Source organism: Zootoca vivipara, chromosome 2, assembly GCF_965207765.1.
Source record: "Zootoca vivipara chromosome 2, rZooViv2.hap1.1, whole genome shotgun sequence".
Classification (NCBI taxonomy): Eukaryota; Metazoa; Chordata; class Lepidosauria; order Squamata; family Lacertidae; genus Zootoca; species Zootoca vivipara.
The window spans coordinates 68,810,831-68,838,446 of NC_142584.1; the positions used below are offsets into that span (position 1 = coordinate 68,810,831).

General features: G+C 42.1%; 1 protein-coding gene across 2 annotated transcripts in view; it reads left to right on the forward strand.

Moving 5' to 3' along the window:
* BSN (bassoon presynaptic cytomatrix protein) overlaps nucleotides 1–27,616 on the forward strand; it is a 208,737-nt gene that overhangs the window by 31,370 nt on the left and 149,751 nt on the right. For both annotated transcript variants that reach the window (XM_088662153.1, XM_088662152.1), the window contains one exon: nucleotides 18,564–19,400. In XM_088662153.1, coding sequence (XP_088518279.1) covers nucleotides 18,564–19,400 — 837 coding nt within the window. The remainder of the gene's footprint in view (nucleotides 1–18,563; nucleotides 19,401–27,616) is intronic.

Genomic DNA, 27,616 nt, shown 5'->3' on the forward strand with positions numbered 1-27,616 from the left:
TAAAAACCTGCAAAGTGGTATACCAAAACAAAAAAAAACACCACAGCTATATCTTACTACACTAGAGATTATATAGCTATATATGAAATTTCATGCATATCAGTTAATATCTTGACCCTGCTCCACTGAATTGAAATTTCAGCCTTCACAACATAGGAAAACAGCCAAGTAAACAGCTATTTTTGTGGAGGAGGGTCATGATATTAACTCAGGCATTCCCAAACTTCGGCCCTCCAGAAGTTTTGGATTACAATTCCCATCTTCCCCGACCACTGGTCCTGTTAGCTAGGGATCATGGGAGTTGTAGGCCAAAACATCTGGAGGGCCGCAGTTTGGGGATGCCTGTATTAACTGATATGCATGAAATTTCATATATAGCTATATAATCTCTAGTGCAGTAAGATAAGACCTTTGGAGCAGGCATTTTTTAAAGAAAAGTTTTTAATGAACCGCCCTAGTAGGGCAGTAATTGTTCCATGATAATTTGTCACCCCCTCCATGATGGCACCTGCGGCGGACCGCCCCCACCCCCCTTCCTACGCCCGTGGTTCTCAATAGTGGTTTTAACAACCTATCTCTCTCCTTTGGGAACTCTGGGAATTGTAGGTCTGTGAGGGGAAGAAGGATCTCCTGACAGCTCTCCGTACCCTTACTGAACTACAGTAACTACAGTTCCCAGTATTATTTGGGGGAAGCCATGGTTTTTCAAAGTGGTATAGTAGTGCTTTAAATGTGTAGTGTTGCTGGGGCCATAATAACCAGTGCAGTATATAAAATACATTTTTTTCTTATCTGAATTGTTTATGCATTGTTATACTTGATGATCCCAGTTATGCTTTTATAAAGTCAGTTTGGATCTCTTTGATTATAATATACTTTTAAAAATACACATGTTGGTCCAGATTCTTGAGTGCAGAAGTTTTGTATGCTACCTTGTTTCTCCCCAAAATGGTTCTGGTGTGGTTCTAATACCATAATTTGTATTTCCTTTGCCCCCTCATCTTCTGTCTTCTGGTGAGAATAATTCTAAATAAAGTACGAGCCTTTCCTGTGAGTTAGTTTATACATTTGCAGAATGAGTTTGCAGAAGTGACAAGGAGTAATGGTAAAATTTACCATTGATTAAGCCCCACTGGATTAATACATCCAATTTAAGAAGCATGCTAACAAGCCAAAGAAAATGGTAGTGTGGAAAAGATTTAGAAACATTAAGGGAGTAAAATATAAAGGTGACCATAAAGATGATAAAGAACAGTTGTTATCCACTGCTACAATCCACAGGGTTAGATGCATAGTTTTTTGTGGCAACTTTGCGTCAGTTAGGTGGTTAATTGAAAGAACAAATTTCCTAGATACTTTTGGAACCATCTAAGGCCAAACTAGAACCACCTCATGGCCAGGCAATGGTGCCCCTAAATAGGAGTCTCTTTGAAGCGGAAATGAGGTTTGAGAAATCATCCTCTACTTCTTCAGCTGATGATAGGGCTAGAAAATTATTGGGATCCTTCCCAAACTTGATTCACTGCTTGTTTGAATAGCTCAGAGTCTGTATTCCAGTCTGTGTTAAACACAGTTTAGCAAACTTCTTTGCATCCATGGAAGTATTATGAGTTGATTTAAACTGTTCCGCAAGTTCATGCTTTAAGTGCTATGTTTACCAGGTTCTCCAATGCCTGATAATTAACCATGATGCTCGAGCATGGATTTGCTTATGAGTGTTAGCAAGGTTATGAACATCCTTTGACATTACATTGCTACTTGGAATGTTGATAATTTAGGGAACTACAAATTAAGTGCAATCTTCAAGGTATTTACACCCACTTAGCATTTAATTTTTCTTTGCATGAGAGAAACCATTGCTCTGTGCTTGCTTGATTAATCAAGCTATTGCTCATTCTGAACCCAGGTAGAATCTGTTTTCCCAACTATGGTAGCATAATTTTTTAATAATGTCAGGTTTAATTATTTTAGCTTTGAGAATAATGCTGCTGCCTCTTATATCTGTTCAGGTGAGGCTAGGACCCAAACCAATGGGGTCAAGTTACAGGAAAGGAGATTCTGACTAAATATCAGGAAGAACATTCTGATATTAAGAGCTGTTTGACAGTGACAGGCTCCCCTGAGTGGTGGTGGACTGTCCTTCCTTGGAATTTTTTATGCAGAGGTTGGATGGCCACCTGTCATGGAGGATTTAGTTGAGATGCCTGCATTGCAGGGGGTTGGACTAGATAACCCCCGGGCCCCTTCCAACTCTAAGATTCTATAGCTAGCCATACTAGTTAGTGAATGAAACATCAGCCTTAGAAGCAGCCACAGAATGTAAAAAAGGAAGAGAACAGAAAGGGACATTTTTGGTTCAGTATAAAGAGGGCTTTAATAATTTATCTGAACATTTATATTCTGTTTTTCTATAATAAAATCAAATGTAAGCTGGTTTAGAATGCAAATACAATAAAATTGGGGGAGAAACCCAAAAGCAGCACGCATAGTCATAAAAACCACATCAACAGCAGAAGAAACAGGGGTGCCACCCATACTGTTGTTTAATATGGATAGTAAGCTTTCTGTACCTTCATTAATTCTCCATTGTCCGGAGGGAGAATGTCATATGGACAATGGAGAATTAATGGAGGTTTAGGAAGCTTACTACCCACATTAAACAACAGTATGAATGAACCTGGTTTTCCCCCAACCATATATTCCCATAGTTGCATATATTTTTCTGGATTTCTTATAAAATTGATTTCAGATCACTTTTTGTGTGATTAAAATAATAATAAAAATAATCTGAAACATGATTGTTAATTTTTTTTTTCAAGGATTAAACATTAACTTCGACATTAGGCCAGGTTTTTGTGTTTCTCTGTGTTATATCAGTTGACTGCAGCTATGAGAGGTTTTTATGCAACTGAAAGTGCTGTTGTATAACTCTTTATTCATTCATATGGGTTTGGAACATCTCTTTCCTTCTGTAAATGGAATAGCATTCACTTTTACAAAGTGGCTTTTCTGCCTCCTGCTTTGCTTTGTAGCACATGGTGCTCTACAGAAATGTGCTGTTGGGGGATAGGGAACTCTCAGCAAAGGATGTTAGGGGGGGGGGTTATAGATAGAGGAGAGTTTGGTGGAAACCACCCCTTTCCTTGTGTGAATGGAGGAGCAACTTAGATCCAAACTATTGTCCTCTCTTTTTTTTTTGAACATAATTTTTATTGATTTTACAAATTATATAAGATGGTACATACATGAACACCTTTTCCACCTTCTTCCCACCCCCCTCCGTGGGTCCTCCCCTGCCACAGAAGTATCCCATGCAAGTGAACAGTCAGAAGTGGTCCATTTTATGATTGGATTTCTGTCCTCCTCCCCCTCCCCTGCCCCCGAAGCCCCCCCCTGCCACCAGGAAGCTCCAGTAAACCAGGGCAGTACGCAGGAGGTCATCCATCCAGCCATCTATTGTCATACCGAAAAAAGAATAAAAAAAGAGAAAAAGAGAGAAAAGAAAAAAATGACAAAAGAGAAAAAAAGACAACAAAAAAAGAAAAAAATCTTTCTTCCATTCATAATTGTTAAACCATATTTTGTGGGCTTCCCCACCCTCCCCCCTTCCCCGGTTTTCCTCCCTTATTTATCATCTTCAACAGTTTCATATTTTTAAAATGTACCTTTATACCTTATACCACTTTTAAACTAACTATTATCATTCTCACCTAATATCCAATCACTGAAAAATCAAACTCCCATTTTTTCTTCCCGTGCCTGGTTTTTACCCCCTCTATAGGCCTCCATATTTTCACCTTTTTCCAAAATCAATTCACTTTTAAATCTATAACTATTCCCAATCTAACCTTACACCCCCGAGTACCGGCTCCACCCCACCAATCCAGTAAGTTCCATAGTCAGCAGTCCAGTTATAATCCTATTGATCCATCCTTACAATCACCACTTCACTTTCCCTTCACCCCACCCCCTGTTTACAGTCTTTTGCCATCCAGGCCTCCATTCCAGACCCCTGAGCTTCTTCTCTTCTCTGCTTAATTTTTCCTTCTTCCCTGTGGGCATTCTGGAGTTCCAGTAAATCCAATCGTGCCCCCCTCGAAGGGGAGACACTCCATCCGACTTTTTGTAGAATAAAATCATCATTTTTTCCTGGTGGGCTTCATTTTGTGTTATATTATCACAGTCCTCATCTTCCTCTTTTCCTTCCAAATCACCGTCTCCATCATTGTCATTCTCTCTCTCGTCTTCTTCAGTTTCAATAGCTTCATCCTCTATGAAGTCATATTCTGCCATCACCATCCGGAATTGTTGCTGTAACTCTCGCTGTTGTGTCTCCTCTTGACATAGTTCTATTCTTACTTCCCACATTAAGGTCAAAACAGTCCGCTGGAACTCAGGCGAGTACCTTTTTGTTGACATAGTTCAATCCTGTCAAGGTCAAAACTTGTCACATGGGGTGGAATATGATCACAGTTTATTTTCACGACTCCATTTTAACAAGCTGGCTGCATTCTTCAAGTCTTTTTTTAAAAAATAAAGTTCGAACTCATATTTCAAAAGCATATAAACCAAAAAGGAATTTCCAAAAAGTCCAGAAATAAAGATAGAAATAAAATTTGACTTATAAATCCTGATCGGCTCACTGGGTTGTCTGGGCTGCCGGCTCCCGAGGACAAGAAAGGTCTTTCTTGGTCCTAACCTCTTTCTGCAGGGCGCTCACAACCACAGTCTCTCTCCCCTTTTACCCTGCATTTAGGGGAGATTCTCTTTGATGCCTTTGAGGGATCCTTATAAGTTAAGATCTTCTGTTTACGGCTTCGGGTTTCTGTTTACTGTCTCTTATGTTACCGTGGGGGGGGTGGCTTCCTCTTTTCCCCCTCTCTCCCAGGTCCAAATTATTTCCTTAATTTAAATTCCAAACAATCCAAATTACTCACAGTCTATTCTTTTGCTGAATATTCTTGGAAGAATTGATCGCCTCCACTTCCCAGACACGCAGCTTCGCGCTCTCAGAGCAGCAGTGTCAGCCTGTCCGCCGCGGTTCACCTCCTCGCTCTCGGGGGCTTAAACAAAGCCGATCCGGGGAGGAGAGAGCCCGCTTTTGGCGCCGCCAGGCAAAATCCGTCCCCAAAAAGCTCGATTTGGGGCTTTTAAGGAGGTTTCGCTTCGCTGGAGCGATTCCCTCCACCTCTGAAGCGCCGAGGTCCGCTCCACTGAACGGACCCCCGTCTGATCAAGATGGTGCGGTCAACCGGAAGCCCCCCAAACTATTGTCCTCTTGATTTGACCTTTGGCCAGTGATTATTTTTTGTTTATATTCAGAATTAACCTGCTCCAACATGATGCAGCAAAGGAGAATGTTATATATGTGGGCAGAATTTTGTTCCCTTAAAAAAGCATGGTTTATGGCCTACGCTTACCTTGATAATGCCCTACCCTGCTTCAAATTGATTATACCCTCTTTACATCCTTTATCAAACATTTTGTTAAATGTTTGTTGTTGGCTGCTGTCCATGGGTAATGCGGAGGCAGGCTACCATGAGTCTGGGTGTGGACAACACTTTAAGCCAAATCTTGGCTTAGTTCATCATGGCAGTAAAAAAAAGGTCAGGATGAGCAAAGTTGAAGTGAGCTCACACATTCACACCATCTTGGTAAGACATAGTTTGGCTTACCGGTGCTGTAATTATAAACTATAAACCAGGCTGTAAATGTTTGTTAATGGTTTTGTAAGTTATACTAAACCCTTTTCCCTTGCTGCGTTGAATCCCAGAGGGCAATATCCGCTAATTGAAATTTCATCTTGTTGCATTTTCATCTTCTTACTCTTTTATTCAAGAAATAAATAAGCATCTGGCTTTCTTTTTATATCTGCTGCAGTATCTAAGTTCTATATATACCTGTTCTTTTAAGTCTTCTCTAATTCGGTATTTATTTTCTGTCCCCTCATTTTCATCACCTCTTTTATTGAGCAGGAACTGCAGGCTAACAAGCCTTTTACATAATGGCATGTTTCTCCATTTCTCTGACTGCAATGCCATCACCCAGATCCTTGGCAGTAAGTTTCAGCAGAGCAGGGCTGATTTCTAAATAGAGAAGTATAGGATTCTGCTGTCATTCTATTAAAGAGAAATAACAAGTTATTCCCCACTAACACAGTGTACAATTGTTCAGAACCTTTGATAACATCTAAGGTTGCTTTATGTGCAAACAGTTCCAATTGCTCCTTCCTCTCCTGCTCTGGTTCGCTCCTCTCATTTACAGAGTGGGGAAGAATAATGAAAAGAGTGTTTTAACTAAACAAAAAGATGAAGCAAGTGCTAATAAAAATGTGTTGGATACATTATTCACAACGAATAAGGCAATTAGTTCTACCGACAGTCCTCTTTAGATTGTGTCATCCTCATGTTCTGCCTCCGATATAAGGAGTGAGCAAGACTAAGCAGGAGTTCTGCAACGTTTAAGAGGTATGATAAACAGTATGGGCGTTTCAGATTGAAACATTACGCTTTCTTCAAAGGATGTAGGCGTGTGGCTTTCTGTGTGGGAGAGGGAACATGGGGGTGAAAAGTAATTAAAGCAGCAGGTAGCAAAGGCAACAACTTTGGATGTATTAAAAACAGCATGCTTTCGTCTTTGCGATTGCTGCTTTGCCAAGGGCAGCGTGAAGAGCCTTGAACAAGGATAGCCAGATGTGCCAAGACTCCAGATGCATGATTTTAGGCAGCAGTTGAAGCATGCATTTGTGGTATCTGCCATCAAAATTATCTCAGTTGTTTCTAATTAAAAGTAAAGCCAGTTATTCATATTTGTATCAGTACAATCCGTAATGACACCCTTTGGCACAAGTAACTTGAAAACTGAAACCTAGGTGGCTTTAACTGACAAGCCGCAATATGTTCAGCTGTTTTAAGTCTGACTCCATAGCGACGGATTCACAGGTGAGCCAGTGATATATATATCTGCTCACCATTTAGACACTCTAGTCATTGCACCTCTGCAAACATTGGTGCAGAATGGTGTGAATCAGAGTTTCTGCAAGGCATACCCATATGCATACCTGGATCTGCAAATAGTTGCTTGTACTTTAAATCCACCGTCGAGTATTTCTAGTGGTGCAAAGGTGCAAAAAAAGAGAGCTCTAGATGCATACTGCAATATAGCTTAAAATACTAAGAAATGAAATTTGATTTCTACAAATGCAAGGAAAACTTACTATATTTTGGGCATGTCATTTGCAGTACATATTCTCAAATCCTGGATAAAGTTCCTTGTTTCCCCCCAACATACTGTAGCTCTTCAGTGATTTGTTTGTTTTGCTTTTGCAAATTTTGACAGTTTGTAACTTGAAATGTTTCATTTAAAACTCTGGGAAAGAAAGAAAACACTCAAGGGCACATTACAGTACATGAAAATGTACATAACAAAACTCCAGCATTTTGGAGCCCCATCGTGGGGAAATTAACTGCAGTGGGGAGTGGCAGCAGAATAATGTGTGGTGGGGAACCAGTTAGACAATGCACCTGTTCCCCCACTCCACATTATGTGGAGATATATGGCCTACCACTTGTGTGCCAGCCATGACCCATCTTGGCTGAATACATTTGAGGGGCAAAGCCTGGTAGGGTGCCTAATGGCTCATTAAGACAGATTCGTTCCAGCAACCTGAAAGGAGGAAGTAGTCTGATCGTTGTAAATAATTTTTTCTTGGGATATAAGAGAAAAAAAACCTTTTCCAAAACCACTTTTCATTACAAGAAGAAGCTGCTGAAGTATTGTTACATGCACTTGTATTTATCTGTAGCTTGTTCCCCAGAAACCTCACTGAAAATCATTATTCAGTCTCAGTTAAGCTATTACTCTCAGCATATTTTCAATAAGGAGGAATGAGATATTAATGCATTCTACAGGTAGAGGCAATTGTCTTACTCTGTGACTCCATGTCCAGGGCACTAGACTTATTTAAAAGCATCTCTGGCATTGTATTAAGAGAACTAGACAACTATTTATTTTCCTTACTTGTCTGAGAAACTGAGCTGTTTTTCTTCAAGCTTTCAAAAAAATAGGCAGAGATTAAGCATGTTGAGCCAGCAGAAGTAGTTGTGTTAATGAGCAAAGCTATACGAGAACAGAAAATCGGGAATTATATTAGGCATCTTAGACTAAAACAGATGACATTTCCAGTTGTATTCACTAGTCATGTCTGAGACATTTGCCTTTATTTCAAAGGAGCTGCTGTGTTAAGTGGACTATAAAAACAAGAAATTTTTAGCTTTGATTTTGAAATGTCACTTTTATAGGTCCTGTGACTATTTTGAATCAAAAATAGCCTAAAGGATGTAGGTTTGTACTACAAATTTCCATATGAAACCAGTGTATTTGTCTTATTTATTTATATATGTTACATATTTCACAATATTTATATACCATTTGATTGTATTGCATTTAAGTTTATTACAAAAAAAGAAATAAAATTATCAGTTAAAACAGCTATTTAAAACATTCAAAAATAGTTAAAATCCAGAATAATCTTAAAAGCCAGATTAAATGTCTATCTAAATGTCTGGATGTCAACAGGCAGGGAGTTCCAAAGTGTGGATACTGCTACTCTCAAAATCAATTTCAATTTTTCCCCCAATGCAGATTGAATATTATGTGGCATCTGTAACGGTGCCAGTTACACAGATCAAAGCGGTCAAGTGGTGATCTTGCGAGCTGAATCAACTCTTTCACTGCTGTTGTTAGTCTTTGTTTAGATGGGCATAGAAGGCTTAAATAAAACAATATATGTAATGTAAAAACTCAGACAAGTGCAGTGCTAAGGCATGAAGATGGCAGAGTTCGCATTCCTACATTCATTAACCAGCATGATCATTCTTGTGCAGCAACAAGAATTAAGACTGGATAAGACTGTAGTGACAGATGAAACAAAGTAACTATGGCATTTGAAGTGCTTTGTAGAGTCATCCCTATGTGCATGGCCCTTGCTCTTCTCATTGGTCTTTTCCCCCCCCCCTTCTGCATCCCCCAAGAGTTCTAAATCCCTTCTGAGTATACAAATACATGGAGTGGCTGTATACTGTGAATGATTATCTCCACATGAGCCTGTATGTACTTGGCCATTTGGGCTCTGGTGGGTCACTACTGGATAGTGAGTGTTTTCAATGGTGGAGCCCTGGCTTTGGAACACACTCACCTGGCACCCACTCTGATGTCTTTCTGTCACCAGGCAAAGACCTTTTATTTTCCTGGCGATCTCTTTTGCTTGGATTATATTTTATGTTGCTTTTATAGATTTGCTATTTTTAACATATTTTATGTATTATTTACTTCATATTGTTTTTAATATTTTATGTTAAGATGCCCTGATACTTGAAGAGAGCGGAATAAATCTTTAATAATAAATGACAAATAAATAAATACTGAGTGCAGATCTCTCTGCCCCATCATAAAAAGAACACCTTGTTTCTGATGAAAAGCTAATGTGTTTGGTTGAGGCTGTTAAGGGGGGGGGGGAGAGTGTGAATAAAGTTGATTTGGAGCAGATTTCTCCCTCTGTCAAAAGACTAAAACTTGGGGTCATCTAATAAAATTGGTTGTTTAAGTCTTTGTACTCTGTGCTTCCAGAAAACAAAACTTTTATAGGCATCTCAGTTAGAAATGCTGCAATGAGGAGGCATAATCTCCTAGTGCAGGCATCCCCAAACTGCGGCCCTCCAGATGTTTTGGCCTACAACTCCCATGATCCCTAGCTAACAGGACCAGTGCTCGGGGAAGATGGGAAATGTAGTCCAAAACATCTGGAGGGCTGAAGTTTGGGGGTGCCTGTCCTAGTGTCTTGCTGCTGCTAATGGGGAATTAATACTAGTGCATCTTTTTTCTTCCAATTTCTGGTGCATTTTCAAAGGATGTCTCTTTCTGGTTTTAGAGTGTGTCCATCACCTTGGGTCACGGAACGGGTATTTTAAGTAAGTCCAAGCTGAAGTTTCCTTCCTTGTATAAACAAAATTAAAGAAATTAAGCTTGAACCCCTACACCTCCCAATACTAGGATGAGTAACTTCTAGTTTGACAAGTAATTTACCATTGGCTTTCTGCCACAACAATGCAAATGTGGAGAGAGAAGCACAGTGGATAGTAGAAAGAAATGTTATCCTACCCTGTTTGTTGGCAATTCCTTCGCTTCCAATGGATATGATGAATGGTATTCTCTCTCTCTCTCTCTCTCTCTCTCTCTCTCTCTCTCTCTCTCTCTCTCTCTCTCTCTCTCTCTCTCTCTTACAAGCCAGAAACAGTAAACATACCAGCTTTAATGTTGAGCAAAGACGAGATTATTCAGGAACATCTAATGTTCTTATCAGAGTGGCGCAGACACTGCTTGCATCAGTCACGGTTCTGGCCTCTGCTTCATAGTCAGCTACAGAGCTCTTCCAATTTAATAGTCACTACCAGGCAGCTAGTAGAAACACTGTCCTGATAAAGCAGAGGTTCTTGTCGCTGTACATAATTCAACCTTGCAGAAAGAATCAGGATTTATAAAATATATCACCTGAGGGAAGCCTTTTTTAAAGAGGGCGAGAATGAGGATAGACACAGGTAGCAGACGTAGGCAGTGTCTTTGTCCACCTTGCAGTTTTGTTTGCATATTATTATGTGCATGTTGGGAGAGGAATCGTTCTTAACAAGAATATGCTGTGTGGTTTGTCCATTTGATGCAATAATTTCCACTACAGAGTGGCTGGCTGTAATCCTTGGAAATGTCACACAGAGTGCATTAAGAAGCTCTGCAGGAGACTGAAAATGGTGGCACTCCTGGGTTTACTAAAGCAGCTTGCCCAAGTGAGGCAGCTGGTACACAAATTAATAGGTTTTCCCTGACATAATCTTTTTAGACCCAGTTCTCATGTTACTTAAGCATATGTAGGTTTCGATCTTGGGGGACGGGGGGACGGGTGTATGGCTTGGTTGTATTGTGTATAAAGAATGGCTGCGTGTACAGTATACCTTCAAAGCACATTTCCCAGCTAAAAGAATTCTGAGGGCTGTAGTTCACCCCCCATAGAGTTACAATTCCCAGCAACCTTTAACAAATTACAGTGCTCATAATTCTTTGAGAGGGTTACCTTACTTAAAATATGATTTATTATAAGTCAGCACAAGTTCTGCTTAGGTAAAGCTAACCTAACAATTAGCCTTTATAGGCACGAACAATCTGGAAAGCAATAAATAAATTTAATGATATTGATGATACATTATTTAGATCTTTTTTAATCTGATTCAGGCCTAGCTTGGGACCGAAGCAGCCTTACTTTGGTGGAAGACCTCTACCAGGAGTCAGACAAAGAGATTGCATTCCTATTGGTTTTGCTGGCCTTTGATACCATTGGCTATTGCATCCTCCTTGGATTTCTGACTGGTTTAGGGTTAGGAAGTAATGTGCTACAATGGCTTTGACTGGGTGTTCCCAGATGGTAGGTGTGGGGCCACTGGCTTATGGGGACCAACAGTATATATATTTACAGTTTGCCTATTACATAAGATAATATGGATACCATCTGATTCTATTTCATTTACTGTCTCTGAAATTAATTAATGATTTAAGGATTTTTGTCTTGAGAGTTCCTCTGCCATAGCTGAATATTTCTGGCTTGTACTCAATAATCTTCTGTTTATGACCCCACAACAAGTTCTACAGTAACATTTCTGGTGAAATTCTCAGCAAACCATGGATGTAGCCAAGAGGGGGCAGGGATGGGCAGCTGCCCCCCTAGATCAAGTAAGACAATAGAAATACTTAACTAACTGACCAATCACGATGATTCTGCCCCCCCCAAACAAAAGTCCTTCCCCCCCAACAAAAAATCTGGCTACACCCATGTAGCAAATGGCAGGTTTATATGGAAAATGACCAAGTCATGGAGCAAAACATAACATGAATAATCAATTAATGATAAAACATATGTGCAATGAAAAATTCAAGCTATAAAATAAATATATGTAACACCCAATACCCATCAGAGACTCTTGTATCAATGAAAATATGAAACAATACAGAACTAAATTTCAGCAAGGTTGAGCTACCAATATGAATCATTAAGGCTGGTATGCATATCAATGTGATTAATACAATAGATATGGAAATCCCATGCATCTATAGATTTACTGTACAAATTTCATGCAGAAATACAGTTAATGTTGTTATCCAGTAGTATAGATAATATTGTTTAAAATCTCTGGCATACAATATCTATTTTTGTTTCAGTACTTCCTCAGAAGCTGCTGTTTGGATGGCAGCCAGGATTGGCTCTTCCCAAGATACTATTGAATACATAACAAGATAATAATGCAATATTAACAATAAATAAAACAAACAGCAAGCCACAGCCAAACAATAGACAATGTTATGAATTTTACCTGTAGCCTTCCAACGAAATTTCAAAGCTGAAATCAATTCTCTAAGGGAATAATTATACCTGGAAGAACTCTATATGGTAAACAAGCATGAGGAAGAGATACTGTAATCTGTAAACTGGAAGCTTCAGCCCTAGAAATGTTTTGCTGGCCCAGGCACAGTGATATTATGGGTGGGACGGGGCAGTTATGATATTAGTTGCAACAAAACACAAGACAACATTATTGGGATTTTACAGGCCACAACTTTATTGATTACAGATGTTAGCAGGTTTTGGCATCAGCATTGAGTGTGTATCCTAACATCGACCAGCCCAATAGATGCTTGACAGGGTTAACCAAGGTTAAGGGTCACCCTATCACATACATCAAATCAGGGTGGCGCCACCCTTAAGACCACTATTGTGGGGAGCTATGGCCCATCAGCCCCTTTTCGGGCATCAGGACAAAGCACTGCCCGCAGGATCCCATTAAAGGGATCCCATGATCCCAAAGCTGAACTGAGGCTAGGTCTTCCCTCTGGTCTGCTCCCAGGCCACAACCTTTAGCTCACCTGTGAAAATTGAGAGGTGTTTTACAATGTGTGCTTTTCGTGTTAATAATAATGTGTATGGGGGGGCGGTTATTGTTTTGTTTGTTATTAAATTGTGTATTTTTGCGTTTTTATACTGTAAACTGTCCTGTGATTCTCAGTTGAGGGGTGATATTTAATTTTAATTTTAACAAAATCAGCTAATGGTTGGCCTCCAGCTCTCACTAGCCTGATGTTAGCTGTGTTAATGTATACAGCTTTATGTGGAGAAGTACAGCAAGGTGAAAACAATAGTGCGCCCATGCAGGGCAACGAGTTCAAATTCTAAGATGCATTCAGTTTTCAGGAAGGAGCTGCAAAGCAGTCTCTGTCACTGCATTGCACTGCCGGAGCCCAGAAGACGTTTTGCCTGTACGCTTAGAAGTAGAAGCATTGTTTGTAGAAGGATGCCCTGAAGAGACTTGTGTTGCGGCCTTCAGCTTGCGGGGGTGTGTGTGTGTAAATATGTGGACCCACACAGACTAACACTGTTTTGTGTGAATGTCTTGATGCCAACATGCGCTAACGTTATAAAATGTAAGTCTGTTTACTGAGAGTGGTTTGCTCTTTCTAGTATAATATCTATTGTGTAAAGCATCAGTATTGTACCCTCCAGCTAAACTCCCTCCCTCCCCTCCTGTACAAAAATCCAATGTCTTTATTTGTTTGCTTCTGCTTCAGGCCTAAGGTACCAGTGAATGAAAACAATTTTGAGCACCAGTGATCCTTGTTGCCTTCAGGCCACCCTCCTCCCTCTCAAGTTGCTATTTTAATTCTGAGAAAGACAAAGAGTGACTAGCCAGGGCCCTGAGGCTTCTGGTTTATTCACGTGCCTATCCCATGGCCCTTTTCAGCACAGCACCAAAAAGCACCCTAAACGATGTTGCCTTGATTGAGAGGGCTGATGTTGAAGGTGTGCTGTGTTGGTTGCAATTTTTTTAAGACGGCAAAGGGAAAGAAGCCTAGAACTGCAGATAAAACATCTACACTCACTGTGGGCAAACTTTCCTACTTTTCTTGCTTGCAAAGCATGGAAGAAAGACCTGTATGCACGCACGTACTCAGACCTTTTGGTCTTTTCCAGGAGCCAAAGGACAAAGAACATCTAAATGGGATCTAGTGAGGCATCAAATCACACAAGAAGTATTTCTTAATGAACTGGAAGGGTTGTCCTTTTGCCTTGGGCTGGGTTGCTGAAGGAATGTTTTGCCGGTTATAATCGACAGCTCAGGGTCTTGATTGGAAGACTTGCTGTCAGATAAAGAGGTGTTGTGCTGTCTAGTTTGTGAGTGTGTGTGTGTGTGTGTAGGTAGGTAGGGGGGCATTCTTTATTAGCTCTGTTTTCTGGAAGTTCCCCCTGTAAAAGTTCAGCCCCTATAAAATCGATTTCTGTTGGTTAGTGATTATAGGGTGGGGAAGCTGCAGCAGGAACCTAGACCTTCAAACTCACTGGGACTAGGATGGGTTTAATTCTGCTTTTAGAGCTATGGAACCCTCTTACATAACTGTATATCATGGTTAGTAGCAGTGCTTTTTTCTGGGGGGATGCAGGGGTACGCATACCCCTAAACATTTTGTGAATCTAAGTTTGGCCTCATTAAGGGGCAGTATTTCAATAGGAGTAGGAAAATGAGAGTACCCCTAAACATTTTATTAGGAAAAAAAGCACTGGTTAGTAGGTATGATTTTCTGTGGGTAGGTTGTTGTTGTTTTTAAATAGTGATTTAATTTATTGGACAATTCCTGCATTTTTTTGTGTCACACAGTTTCTCATCTTTGGACTACAAATGGGGTTGCACAGAAATCCATAGCCTTGATTATGTTTTAAAGACTGGTTTAGGTTGCAGTCTTAGTGCATACTGACCTGGCAGTAAGTCCTGTTGAACGCAATGATCCTTCCAAGTAGGAGTGAGTTGCCAGTCATGCAAATGATGTCTGTATTGTGCTCATTGCAGTTGTGCCATTTTAAGTTACTAAATCAATAGAATGAAGAATGAATGAAGTTAATAGGCTTGCAGGGGGTGGGTTGAGGGGCCAGGTTTTTTTCCCCCCTGGAAGCCTTATCAAAGTAAACAACACATCACAGACAGTTGCATTTAATGCAGCCTCGTTAGTCAGTTTGTGATCAGTAAAGTTTGAATGAAGATGCAGCAGGTGAATAGGGGTGCTTACCCCTTTCCTCCCCAGTTTTTCTGCACCAAATTCTCCAATCCATCTCTAGCTTCCTTTTCAAATGTAGACAAACTGGGCAGTTGTCAGGTACAGTTGGGTGGGATGTTGCTTGCACAGATGACAACACTTTGAGCTGGAACATCTAGTTCAATCTCACCTAGTGCTGCTGTCCTTTTCAGCTTTCCTGCTAAGTAAAGAAAGCAATTACTGTACTAACTGCTGCGTCAGCGTCACTGGAAGCATCTCTGATAAGTGTGCTATTTCACAGATTGGTATATAGCTACCAGTTGCATTGCAGGTGCTTTTGACACATAGATGTGGTTGCTTGTGTACTGAAAATCACAGGAATTTAGCTTTCTCCTTTTGCATATATCAAGGCAGAGGCTGTTTTGATTGGTTATGAAGTATTTCCTTCAGCTCTTCTTCTCTCTCTCTCTTCCTTAGGCAGCCTATTTTTATTGTTGAGATTTTTGTACCAGTGAAAAAAGGTAAACAAGAAGCAGCCGTGAACACAAGAAGCAATTGTCCCAGAAAACAGGCCAAATTAATACATTCTGCACACATAATTCACTGGCACATACAAAGCTGTTTTTCACTGAGGCATTGGTTCGTATTGCATAACAGTGTCTGTTTTTACAGACAACATTTTAGGGTCTCAGGTGGTGGTGCTTTTGAGCATTGCTATTTGATACCTTTAACTGAAGATTGAACTCAGGACAATTCCGCATACAAAGCATTGCTCTCCTACTGGGCAGCAGCCTTTTCGCTACTGATGAACCATTTGATTAATGCAGTACTGCATTTTTTTAATAGTTGATTTTGAAAAATTATATAGGAAGTGAAAGATATCTGTAATTGTAAGCTATTTTGTGTATCTCTTCACCAATTTCCAAACTGGTGTTGTCGAATAAGCGTCTCTGGCAGGTGGAAGAAAATGGCAGTCTTTTTTTGTTCCTGACTCTGCTACTGCCTTATTAGTTAGTTTGTTTTCTCAATGGTGAGAAAGGTTTCACCTCACCTCCTCATTTTTTAAAATTCTGTTTACATCCTTTCAAAGCTATGAAATGTTGAAACTAAAATGGCTGTGCATTCTGCTCTGATTCACATAGTATTAGGTCTGTGGGTAAAGAACCAGAAGTGCAAGGTTAAATGAAAAATTAGATTCCATTTCTTTTGGAGTGATTAGTTGCAAAGATCGTCCTGCTTGCACCCCTTGAAGTGTTCTTATCAGCAGTAGCATTTCAACAATTCTAGAACTGCCAGGGCCCAAATGTGTGATTCCTCCAACACTTTAGCCCCAGAAGATGAACTGGTACTTAATCATGGGCTGAGGATCCTCAATTTGGAAATAGTTTGGGACCAGGGAGGCTGGCAAGCAGTAAGAGTTCAGGGAGATTGGGAGGATAGGATTGAAATGGTGGGATTTAATACATGCTTTGGGCTTCTTGGGTTAGAAGAGCAACTATATGCATTGCTGCTGCCCTGCCTCAGCCTTGCCCTGAAATTCTCAGCTATTATTTTCCTCTATTGTGAACCTTTCTTGACTGTGCTGCTTTTTAGGACTGCAATTGCTTGCCTAATAAAATTTCCAGTTTATGAACTGTGATTATCCAACAGTGTGTTATATATTAATATTTGTACAGTCACATGGTGTCCTGGGGATTCAAAGAATCAAAAGATTTGCAGCTCCCATAAAGCCTCTTTAATTAACTTGATTCAGATATTATTGTGTTACTGGGTATCTCTCTCATGGGGAGAATGTTTCATTTGTTAGTACTTAGCCAAAGCATGTCACAGTTTGCATTTTGTATCTAGGGGTTTCACATGTATTGAGTGAAAATGTGTCTTGCTTTCAGTCAACCATATATGTCTGGTGAGGAAGACTGAACCTTTCCACCTTGCCTCTGAGATGCTGCTGTGTTTGCTTTCCAGAGCTTTGAAAGGTTGTGGAGTGTAGTAAAGCTTAATCTTTTCAGCCAGTGACCAATCTGGCAGCAGTGTGCAAGTCATGTTGTCTGGGTATACATAGTACTACATGATTTGCACCTGCCGCTGCCAGGGTTGGCAATACAATACAATACATATAGATTATTGTATTATAGATTGTTGCATTTTAATGTTTTGTTGGAAGCCGCCCAGAATGGCTGGGGAAACCCAGCCAGATGGGTGGAGTATAAATATATTATTATTATTATTATTATTATTATTATTATTATTATTATAAATTATTATTATTCACTGAACAAGTTTTCCCAGATAAGACAGTGCATTGGAGAATACTGAGCTGAACAATTACACTAAACCAGGGGTAGACAACCCCAGGCTCGTGGGCCGGATGCGGCCCAATAGCCTTCTCAATCCGGCCGACGGACGGTCCAGAAATCAGTGTGTTTTTACATGAGTAGAATGTGTCCTTTTATTTAAAATCCATCTCTGGGTTATTTGTGGGGCCTGCCTGGTGTTTTTAAATGAGTAGACTGTGTCCTTTTATTTAAAATGCATCCCTGGGTTATTTGTGGGGCATAGAAATTCGTTCATTCCCCCCCCCCAAAAAAAATATATAGTCCGGCCCACCACATGGTCTGAAAGACGGTGGACCAGCCCACAGCTGAAAAAGGTTGCAGACCCCTGCACTAAACTAAGCCTCACTCATACTTGTAGGTGGCCTCCTTGGCCACACGCAGGGCTGCTGCGCTCCCACTTAGGCTGTGTTCATGCTTGAACTCAAGGGTGGAGGAAGGGGTGTGTGGTAGGCATGGTTTGCCCCAGGTGTCAGCACTGAGGGAGGGTGACAAAATGCCGGACGGCACTCACCGCGGGGTCTGCAATGCGCACGTGTGAGCCACGTGTCTCTCCTGGGAGAGAAGCTGTGGCTTGGGCACCTGCAGGCTATGCGCTGCCCAAACAGTCTGCCTGCTGCCTCCACCCCCAGCTGCAGGGCGGCTGAGTGGGAGGAGGCAGGCAGACTCCAGAGGCCCCGTGGTGAGCCCTGACCCTGTGGGCGGTGCGCCCAGGTGCCCGAGCGGTGGCATGGCTGTGATGATGTTGGGGGACCTACATGCTCCTCAGTCCCACATTCTCCTCGGATGCTTAGGTTGAGGCCTTCATCAGACATGAACTAGGTCATCGAGACAAATTTATGCTGGATGTATTAGAGACAGAGATTTCACTGGAGGCCTTGAAAGAAAAGAAATAGTTGACAGATGGACCCCCTGATGTTTATTGAGTAGCAAAATATCTTTCTGGAGAAAGAGTTTATAGACATTTACTGAGTCTGTTTTGTTCATTGGGTAGAAAAGCAACATTCAACAAGGGACAAAGGTTCTGTGTTCTCATGTTGCCAGTCTAGCTGTCTGATGGCCGAGTTGTGCATGTATCCTTATGGGCTTTTCTTTGTTTTTGTCTTCTAGGTGCAAGAATGGTTATGTTTAAATTGCCAGATGCAGAGAGCTTTGGGGATGGACATGACCACTGCGCCCCGTTCCAAAAGCCAGCAGCAGCTACATTCCCCGGCACTTTCACCTTCCCATTCCCCAGCCAAACAGCCACTGCCCCATGTGGCACCAGGACCAGAGAAACAACCAGGAACTATGCAGCCAGGCCCCAGGCCAAGTGCTGGTGTCATGCAGCCTGAGACCCCCAAACCACCCCCAGCTTCAGCCCAGAGGGAACCACCCAGCCAAGCCCAGCCAAAACCTGCTGCTCCTCAGGAAGTGGTGAGGTCTTCCCCTCAGCATCAGCAAGCAAAGCCTTCGTCCACTGATCAGAGAAAGACTGTGGGAGACTCTCCAGCTAAGACTCCGGCCCCTGCCCCCAGTGCTGGGGCGCAAGAGCAGCCCCAAGAGGGCCTCACTGGTAAACTCTTTGGATTTGGGGCTTCCCTCTTGACCCAGGCAAGCACACTCATGTCTGTCCAGCCAGAGGCCACCCTACCAAGTCAGCAGTCCCCTGGCAAAGTGCCTCCGAAAATTGTCTTCAGCGATGCCAGCAAAGAAGCTGGTCCTAAAGCCCCAGGCACCACACCTGGAATGCAGGGTAAGGCTGGAACTGTCCCGGCTGCAAAGCAAGCAAAAGCAGAACAAGTAATTAAGCCAAAGGAAGTGCCGAAAGCAAGGGTCTTGTGCCCCCTCTGTAAAGCAGAGATCAACGTGGGCTCCGGTGAACCCTCCAACTATAATACCTGTACATCCTGTAAGCAGCAGGTCTGCAACATGTGTGGATTCAACCCAACACCTCATTTGGTGGAGGTAAGGCTCCTAATTTAATTTTTAACACAGTGTTGAAAAGCAGCACATTTCCTGTGGCTGGTTTCAATATAGATAAGGATAGGTTGATAAGGATATGGATGGCAGTGCATGTTTTGATTGGTTTGATGGGGGAAGTTAGCAACTATTCTCATAGGAAAACAAATGCATAAAGGAATCTTATGTAGTTTCCCTCTTGCGCCTCCAAAATTTGGTTTTGGAAGAGACTGTAGGGAACAAAGTGATAATGTTTCCTTGGCCTGTGAGAGGTTGAGGGTCCCTGGGAAAGTAGCACTGTGACAGCAACGGGCAACTAATTTTCTATTTTCTGAACACAAAAGCATGAAGCCTGGGTAAGAAGGAGCTGCTCTGTATTTGGTTGCATTTGGTTTGGATACCAAGCTGAAATGACAGAATGCTTTGCAACTTGCTGGGATAGATCCTGATGATAATTATTTGATTGCCAAAGAGTTGATGGAGTAATGGCCTTGCCTAGTGAATACATGAAGTCTGGAGTTGACTTGATGGACCTTCTCCTTGTGGGTAAGGGCAAGAGAATGTAGGTAGGGAAAGGTCTTAAGGTACCCAAGCCTTGTATCACCACACATATATCTCTTTCCTGTTCTGCAATATGGAAATAGTTATGAATGCATATTCTCGTCTTGGGTTTCTGAAGTTTAAAGGAAATATGATAGTAGATGAGTCATCCATCATTTTATTTTTTAAAAAAGTCTTTGATTTGCACCTGGAAGATGTCATGCTGCTTTCATAGGTAATCCGTTTCAGCATGAACTGTAAATGCTGAATTTCCTAGGAAGGTAGTGTAGTCATACCCTTTACATCTAATTGGAAATGTATGTGAAGTCCTCCAGTTCTGCTACAATCTAATGGATCATTGCAAAAATCACCATGGAGCAATGTTGGCCCTTTCATGAGTCCAGACCAGAGGCACAGAACCTGAGAATACTCAATTGATTTACCGTCTTTATCTGATCATTCTGAGCATAGTAGGGAGCTTATAGCTAGAGGTTATAACTACAGAGAACTGAGTCACATGGCTTGGATCTATTATCCACCCAATCTCTAGTATGGATTGTATATTTTTTGTTGGTGGAAATGGAGGTTGGAAAATGCACAGTAAGCACAAGCCTGCCTCTTAGTGCACAATATTAAGAGGATTGATTTATAGGATTTTACAAAAGTAATTTATTTGGAAGCAATTTTGTTTATTCTAAACCACTTTTACATCTTATTGGAGATATCAAAAAAATTCCATTCTAAATCATAAATTTGGGTTAAAGTTGGTGTTATTTAAATCAGATTAAAATGTGTATGTGACATACGCATAAAAAAATCAGATCAGCGTTTATGGCACAGCAGCGCCTTTTGATTTTCAAGGCATTATTTCAGGAGATGGGTTTGGGGGCTGCTCCTAAAAGTCTTACTCTTTTAAAAAAATTCTTCTTCAGCAATGTAAAGTCAGGGATCTGTGCAGTGCTCTGGGAACTGGAGCTGATACCTGGGCAGCAGATGGCATCTCAATTAGCACAGAAGCAACACTGTGACCGTGTTGTGGGGTTCTGCACCACTGTGGGTACATATGCTACTTGGATGGGACATAAAATCCAGTCCGTGATTACCTGGCTCGAATCCAAGTTCCATTTAGCCCTCCCTGCACCCTTCATTTCCCCAAAGGGGGAAAAGAGCTATCTTGAAATCTCAAGTGTATATAGATGTTTCGCACAACAACTTTAAGTGGCTTCTGGCTTACTTTAACTACTACTGTCAAACAGCTGTCTCACCTCCCACACAGCAAAAGAGTGCTGCACTTTAGTGGTGGCGTTGAAATGCCTGCGTGGGTGTGATGCAAACCACGGAAGTTGCAAGACTAGTAGTGTACTGCATTATTATATAGCTCTATCCACGGGAAGCCCAAAGGCCCCTTATTTTAACAAGCCAAGCTGCACCCTTAGACGACCCCAAAGAGTACACTAATCCTAAGTAGGAAGTTCAAACAATCTACAAGTATGAAAATGCAAGCGAGTGTTTTTATTTTTATTTTTAAGCATTACACTAGCTTTCTCTGGGAACTCTCACCTTGTTTTCCTTGTCTGATAAAAAAAATGGCTTAAATGATGTAATTATGTGAATTGGGTAGTGACATTTCTTTGCACGGAACAGTGACTTTGTAACATTGGTGCAATGGAGTCAGCAACAGCTTCATAACATTTGAATACTGTAGTAATGTCAGGGATAGGGGACCCTTTTAAAGCTCGATGTTGCATGTAAGAGCAAAAGAAGGAGGAGCAAGAGAGGATGCCATATTACACTTTCCAGAATAACGCCATCAATAACCCTTAGATAAAACCTTGACTGAAGCAGCACAGTGCAGATTGGAACATTCCATAGGAGCAAGATACAACCAAGTTCTGATGGAGGGATGAGCCATTGGTTAAAAATGGGGCAACAAATAGCAAGGGGAAGTAGGAAGGGTTTCAAATGTATATGGTTAGGTCCTTACAGTAGAAGATGGCTCCACCTTGGCGGTGGAACGGGTGTGCCACCCCTTAGGGGGTGCTGCTTCAGGCAGCTGCCTCATCTTGCCTCATGGGCGGTCCAGCTCTCCTAACAGCCAATAAATCAGCAAATCTCTGACAGTATAAAGTATGGGGTATTCCCACTTCTGCAGTGTTTTGTGTAAACAAAACAACTCCATAGGACTCTGGAACTGCATGCCTAATGTTTGAAATAGGCTGCTGCTGCCAAATTCTGAGCTATTTATGAATGCTGAACAAAAATGCAGGTTTTTTTTAAAGATGCAAATTCCACCAGCAGGTGCAGAGGGGAGAATTTAAGGCTTTCCTCCCCTGCTTCAGTCCTGAGGACAATCCTTTTACTAAAGCTAGTATTTGCTTTGGGGAAGAAATTCCCCATTGGCACCAAGAGAATACAGGGATGAGTACTGTGCTCTATGAAAAGATATGCAGGAGTCTGCCCAGTTTGTAGCCATGTGTAAGCATGGTTCACTGAAGAAAAGGGTGGGGGGAGTTAAACTGTATATCACTCTTGCTAACCTAGCTAGGGTTGCCAGACTCAATAGAGGACAGGACTTCTTTGCCTTTAATTGCCCTGCTCTCTTTTGAGTCTGGAAACCTTAAAGAGAAACCAGCAGACCCTTTGTTTAATTTCCAAGCAAAGGGTCTGCTGGTTTCTCTTTAAGGTTTCCAGACTCAAGAGAGAGCAGGGCAATTAAAGGCACAGAAGTCCTGTCCTCTATTGAGTCTGGCAACCCTAAACCTAGCAAGGCTGGGAAAGTAAGGAAGCATTAAAACTGCTTGCTCGTTGAATTGTTCATTTCACCTTTCTCTTTGTCAACTCCCAATGAATAAGTTGGCAGAATAAAAACTATTTAGTCATATATTGATTAAAATTTACATTTGTATATTGTTTTCCTTCTTTAATAGAAAGGTAGCAATTGGCCTGCAGAAACAATGGTGTTGTAGTGCCAGAATGTATAGACTCAGATCTTAGGATGGCAATTGCAGAGTAGGAGCATGTTTGATTCCCTTGGGACAGAAGACCATTGTTCCCTGCTGCTGCCCAAACTTAGAATTGTTAGGGAGCAAGGAAGATGTCGGCCTTTCTATGCAGCACCCCAAGGACCAATTGAGTGGACCTGGAGCACAGTCATCAACACTAAACTTGCCTTTTACTTATGTTATTCTTTGCATTTATGCCCCACCTTCTCCCCAAGGAGCTTGAGAAAACATAAATAAGGGTTTGCCCCCATTCTGTCCTCACAAGAATCCGGTGAGAAAAGCTGGCCCAGAGTCACCCAGTGATTTTCAGAGCAGCATAGGAGTCCAACTGCAATCTTCTTAACCGCACTATACCACCCTAATTCTGGGTGACTCTGCCCTTCTTGCCAGGTGTAGGATGGCATCTTTATGGCATCAGTGCAAATCATTTGTTTGTCCTGTGAAGAAGATTGGAAGAATCTACACAGCTGACTCTATGATTTGTGCTTGTGGTGAGCTCTTCCACTATATAATTAATTGTGCTCAGAAGCAAGCTCACTTGTAGGCATGTGAACTTGCCCCTTTGCTAAAATCAAAAATTAATGTTCAGCAAACAGTTCTGTCTGCTTGTGTAGCTGCTTGATATACAAAGAGAAACAGAGAATGTTAGGTATACCACTGTGTATTTTTCTTTTATTTCAATATCTGCAAGAATATGCTAATTAAAGATTAATAAATAATAAACCAAAGACTACAGGCAATATAATTTTTCTGCACCAAAAAGAAGGAAAGAAATGAAGGCAGTACTGTACTCCTGGAGACCTTTTATTTAATTCCGTTGTCTATAGCTATAACAATGTTCGTTGTTGCAATGTTTGTTGTTGCGACATAATAAAGCTTGCTTGTTAGATTTTGCCTGTCATGTCAATATGATTTTAACAGCTCAGTCCAGCAGTGCTGGGTATAGGGGGTGGAGGGGGCTTCAGTGCTCCCAATATTTTTTGGCAGGGGGCAGCGCCCCCCCCCCCATATTGAGGGGGCTGCCACCACCACACTGCGCGGCTGCACACACGCCCCTGCCCCAGTCTCTGCCCAGCAACCCAGATTCCACATGACTGGGACAAGCATGGGCAATCTTTGCATCACTCATCCCAACCGCACCCCGGCTCCTGGGCTGTGACTGGGACGAGCAAGCGCAGAGATCACCCTCCACAGGTCTTGTGGGCAGCATCACATGACGCGTCACATGACTGTGCCCCCTCAATGTGGGGGGCAAGTCAACCCCCCTGGCTCAGTCCTAACTATACTTAGAAAACTTTGAAGTAATTGCAAGAGAGGTAGTCATGTTAGTTGCAGGAGAAACATGAAAGAGTCCTATGGCTCCTTCAAGGCCAATTCATTTATTTTGGGACAAGCTTTTTTGAGCTAGGTAAAAAGGTAAAGGGGCCCCTGACCATCAGGTCCAGTCGTGTCCGACTCTGGGGTTGCGGCGCTCATCTCGCTCTATAGGCCGAGGGAGCCGGCGTTGTCCGCAGACAGCTTCCGGGTCATGTGGCCAGCATGACAAAGCTGCTTCTGGCAAACCAGAGCAGCGCACGGAAACACCATTTACCTTCCCGCCGGAGCGGTCCCTATTTATCTACTTGCACTTTGATGTGCTTTCGAACTGCTAGGTGGGCAGGAGCTGGGACCATTGCAGGGATTCGAACCGCCGACCTTCTGATCAGCAAGCCCTAGACTCTGTGGTTTAACCCACAGCGCCACCTGGGTCCCATTTTTTGAGCTACACCTACTCTAATCAGATACATGGGGCTTTTCCACACTGAGGTTTATTGTGTGTTTGCAGCTGTTTGCTTTCACATTTAATTTGTGTAGTCCGCATGATGTTACCCTCAAACAACAACAATCTCGATGTTGAGTAAATTTGGGTTTACCCAACAATGGACAATCAGGTAACTTGGGGGGAACTGGGCTCCAAGCTGTTCCACTTGGGGTTGCATACAATTTGTGTGTTTTGGGGTGAATAGATCTGTTGTTACTTTGTGCTATGCCCCATTACATGGCAAAGGGTGTGAGAGGATGGTCTCTGGCCACACCACAGTTTAAATGACTTGCGGCCATGCCTCCTTCCGGCACTGATTGGACAGTGGGGCCACCTCTGGGCAGGGCCCTGCCCTAGCGCTGGCAACATGGCCAGACAGCATCAAGGAGAGCATCAGTCTCCACCCCCAGCTGGATCACTGCAGGGGCTGAGGCCCAGCCACAACGCCGCCCACCAGAGAAGGTGAGCGGACTTGTGCTATGCCCCATTACATACACACTGCTTCCTCAATGTTTTCATTTCTTTTCTGGCTGCCCTTGTAACTCCTTTCAGCTCGGAAGGAAGGAAGATTCATTGAACTCAGTGTATATAGGATTACATGCTGAATGTTTTAAAGAAGAGGAAAAATCTGATGGTGGCAGTGGGAGCCCTGTATATTAAATCCGGATGTCCGTTGGCATCCTATGAAGTCAGAGAGCGGGAGGACAATTTAAAGGGCAACATGGGGAGATGGAAGGAGTTGCTGAATGCTTCCACTGAAAATGCTTCTCCCCAGCTGTGTGAGACTCAGAGACCCAATGAGACTCCCATGACTAGAAATAATCCCCTTTAGGTAAGACTGATATGTGACCCCAGTGTTAATTTGAAAAAGAGTGAAAACATGAAAATGCAACACGTCTATGAAACACTGTTTAAACGGATGGTTCAGGGATGTGTTTGGTATAAGGAGTTCATCTGTTACATCTGAATTGGACTGAATAATGCTTTTCATCCCCTCCAAGTCCACTTCCATTACCGTATATTTTTTTATAATATTGATTTTTAAAATCTCTTTGGAGGAAGCCATCTCCTTATTCAAAGGACTTCAGTTGTCCATTTATCTTGACTCTTATACTGTGGGAAACATTTTTACAGATTTTAAGCACGTTTTGCCTCCCTGAGCTGAATTGGATCTGCAGGAGATCCTCTAAGGCCTTTACTTGCTTTGCAAGAAGTGGAGGCATGGATTGCAGCTCTCACTTTTTCTGCAGGAGTGCTACAGTGCAGCTCTTTTTCCACCCTTTAGCTGTTCTAGCTCTGCAGTCACCAAGGTCAGCAGATACAACTTCAAACACTCCAGAGGACTGAACTACTGAGGAAGATGAGCCCAATTTGCTTTGCAATGGAGGATGGAGCCCTGTTTCAGAGGGATGATGAACCCCTGTCTATAATGTATCTGCCACTGTCACTGTTGAAAAGCACTGTCATAGAGGAGCAGCCCCAATTTCTGACTTCGTGTGTAAAGTGGTGGTATACTCATATAGTAGGATCATGTCTTGCTCAGGGTTTACTTTCTGAGGTGTAGTAGATAAAGCCCAAATTGTGTATATTCAAAATAATCCACTGGAACTGCCCCAGCACAAGCAACCTTACCTTCCAAAGCCTGCACAAGATCTTGCAGGGGCTTCCGAGATTTCGTGAAGGCCTCCAGAACCCACAGGAGACCTTCCCAGAGCCTGGTAAGCAAGGCGAGGAACTCTCTGACTTGCATACATTTAATTAGTGTGATATCAGCTGGCCAGCCACCAGGCGTGTCAGGTTGCGATTGTACAAGTTAAATCAGCACAAGTTGTGATCCTACTGTACACGTGCTTATACGCCAAGGTTGCAGTCTTTTCCTGGGGAAGGAGGAACAGTTGTGCAAATTAGGTATGTGGAGATATATACAGTGTTACATATGTTGCTGTGTGTGTGTGTGTGTGTGTGTGTGAAAGAAATTGTGCCATCTAAGTCTCCCTGCCCTAATATTCTGTACAGCAGAAAAATCCCCAGCAGATACATATTCAAGCCCCAAAGGGGATTTCACAACCTCCCTCCCTAGACAGCTTCTTGTGTACAGCTAGAAAGTTGGCTGTTATTCAGATCTCTGGGGAGACCATTTCAAGCAGTAGAAGCAGACCTATTTCAGGGTTGCTTTCCTAACCCATTTCGCCTGGAGAGAGAGTCCATGATAGCTCCACAGCTCTCTCCATGGTGTATCACTATTCAGCCAATGGGAGGCAATGCCTCTCTTAATATATATAGCAAAGGGTCTGCCATTATTGTTGTTTATTAATTTTGCATAGCTAACTATTATAGAAAATTAATCAAAGAAAAAATAGACTTGTCCCAGCTCTGATTGATTTAATATTTAGTTAGCAGTGCTGATGCAGTCCCTTCCCAGAGCGCTTATAGTCTATATTAAACTGGCTGACAGGGATACACGGAAAGGTCGTGGTTTGACAGAGAACTAGAAAGGGGGTAAGGAAGAATTTGGAGTACAAGGTAAGGTTAAGCTGTTTCTAGAAACACGTAGTGATGAAGCTAGTCTTGAGGAGGGAAGGAAGTGACTTGATGAAAAGGAGAGGAAGTATGATACAGTTGCTGAGCATGGCAAGATTCACAGTGGAATAAAAAGCACACCAATAGCAGCTAAACTTGTTGGGATGTTGAAATAGTGCAGGGGAAATAAGGAGAGATGTGAGGCATGGTATGCGGACAGAGATGTGGAGCAGCTTTGGAAATAGGGGCTGGAGGATTGTTGAAGGGGATATGTGGAAGTGTAAAGAGAGAGGAATGTGATCATAGCAATGGGATGACAACCTGAAACAAAATAATAATAATAATAATAATAATAATAA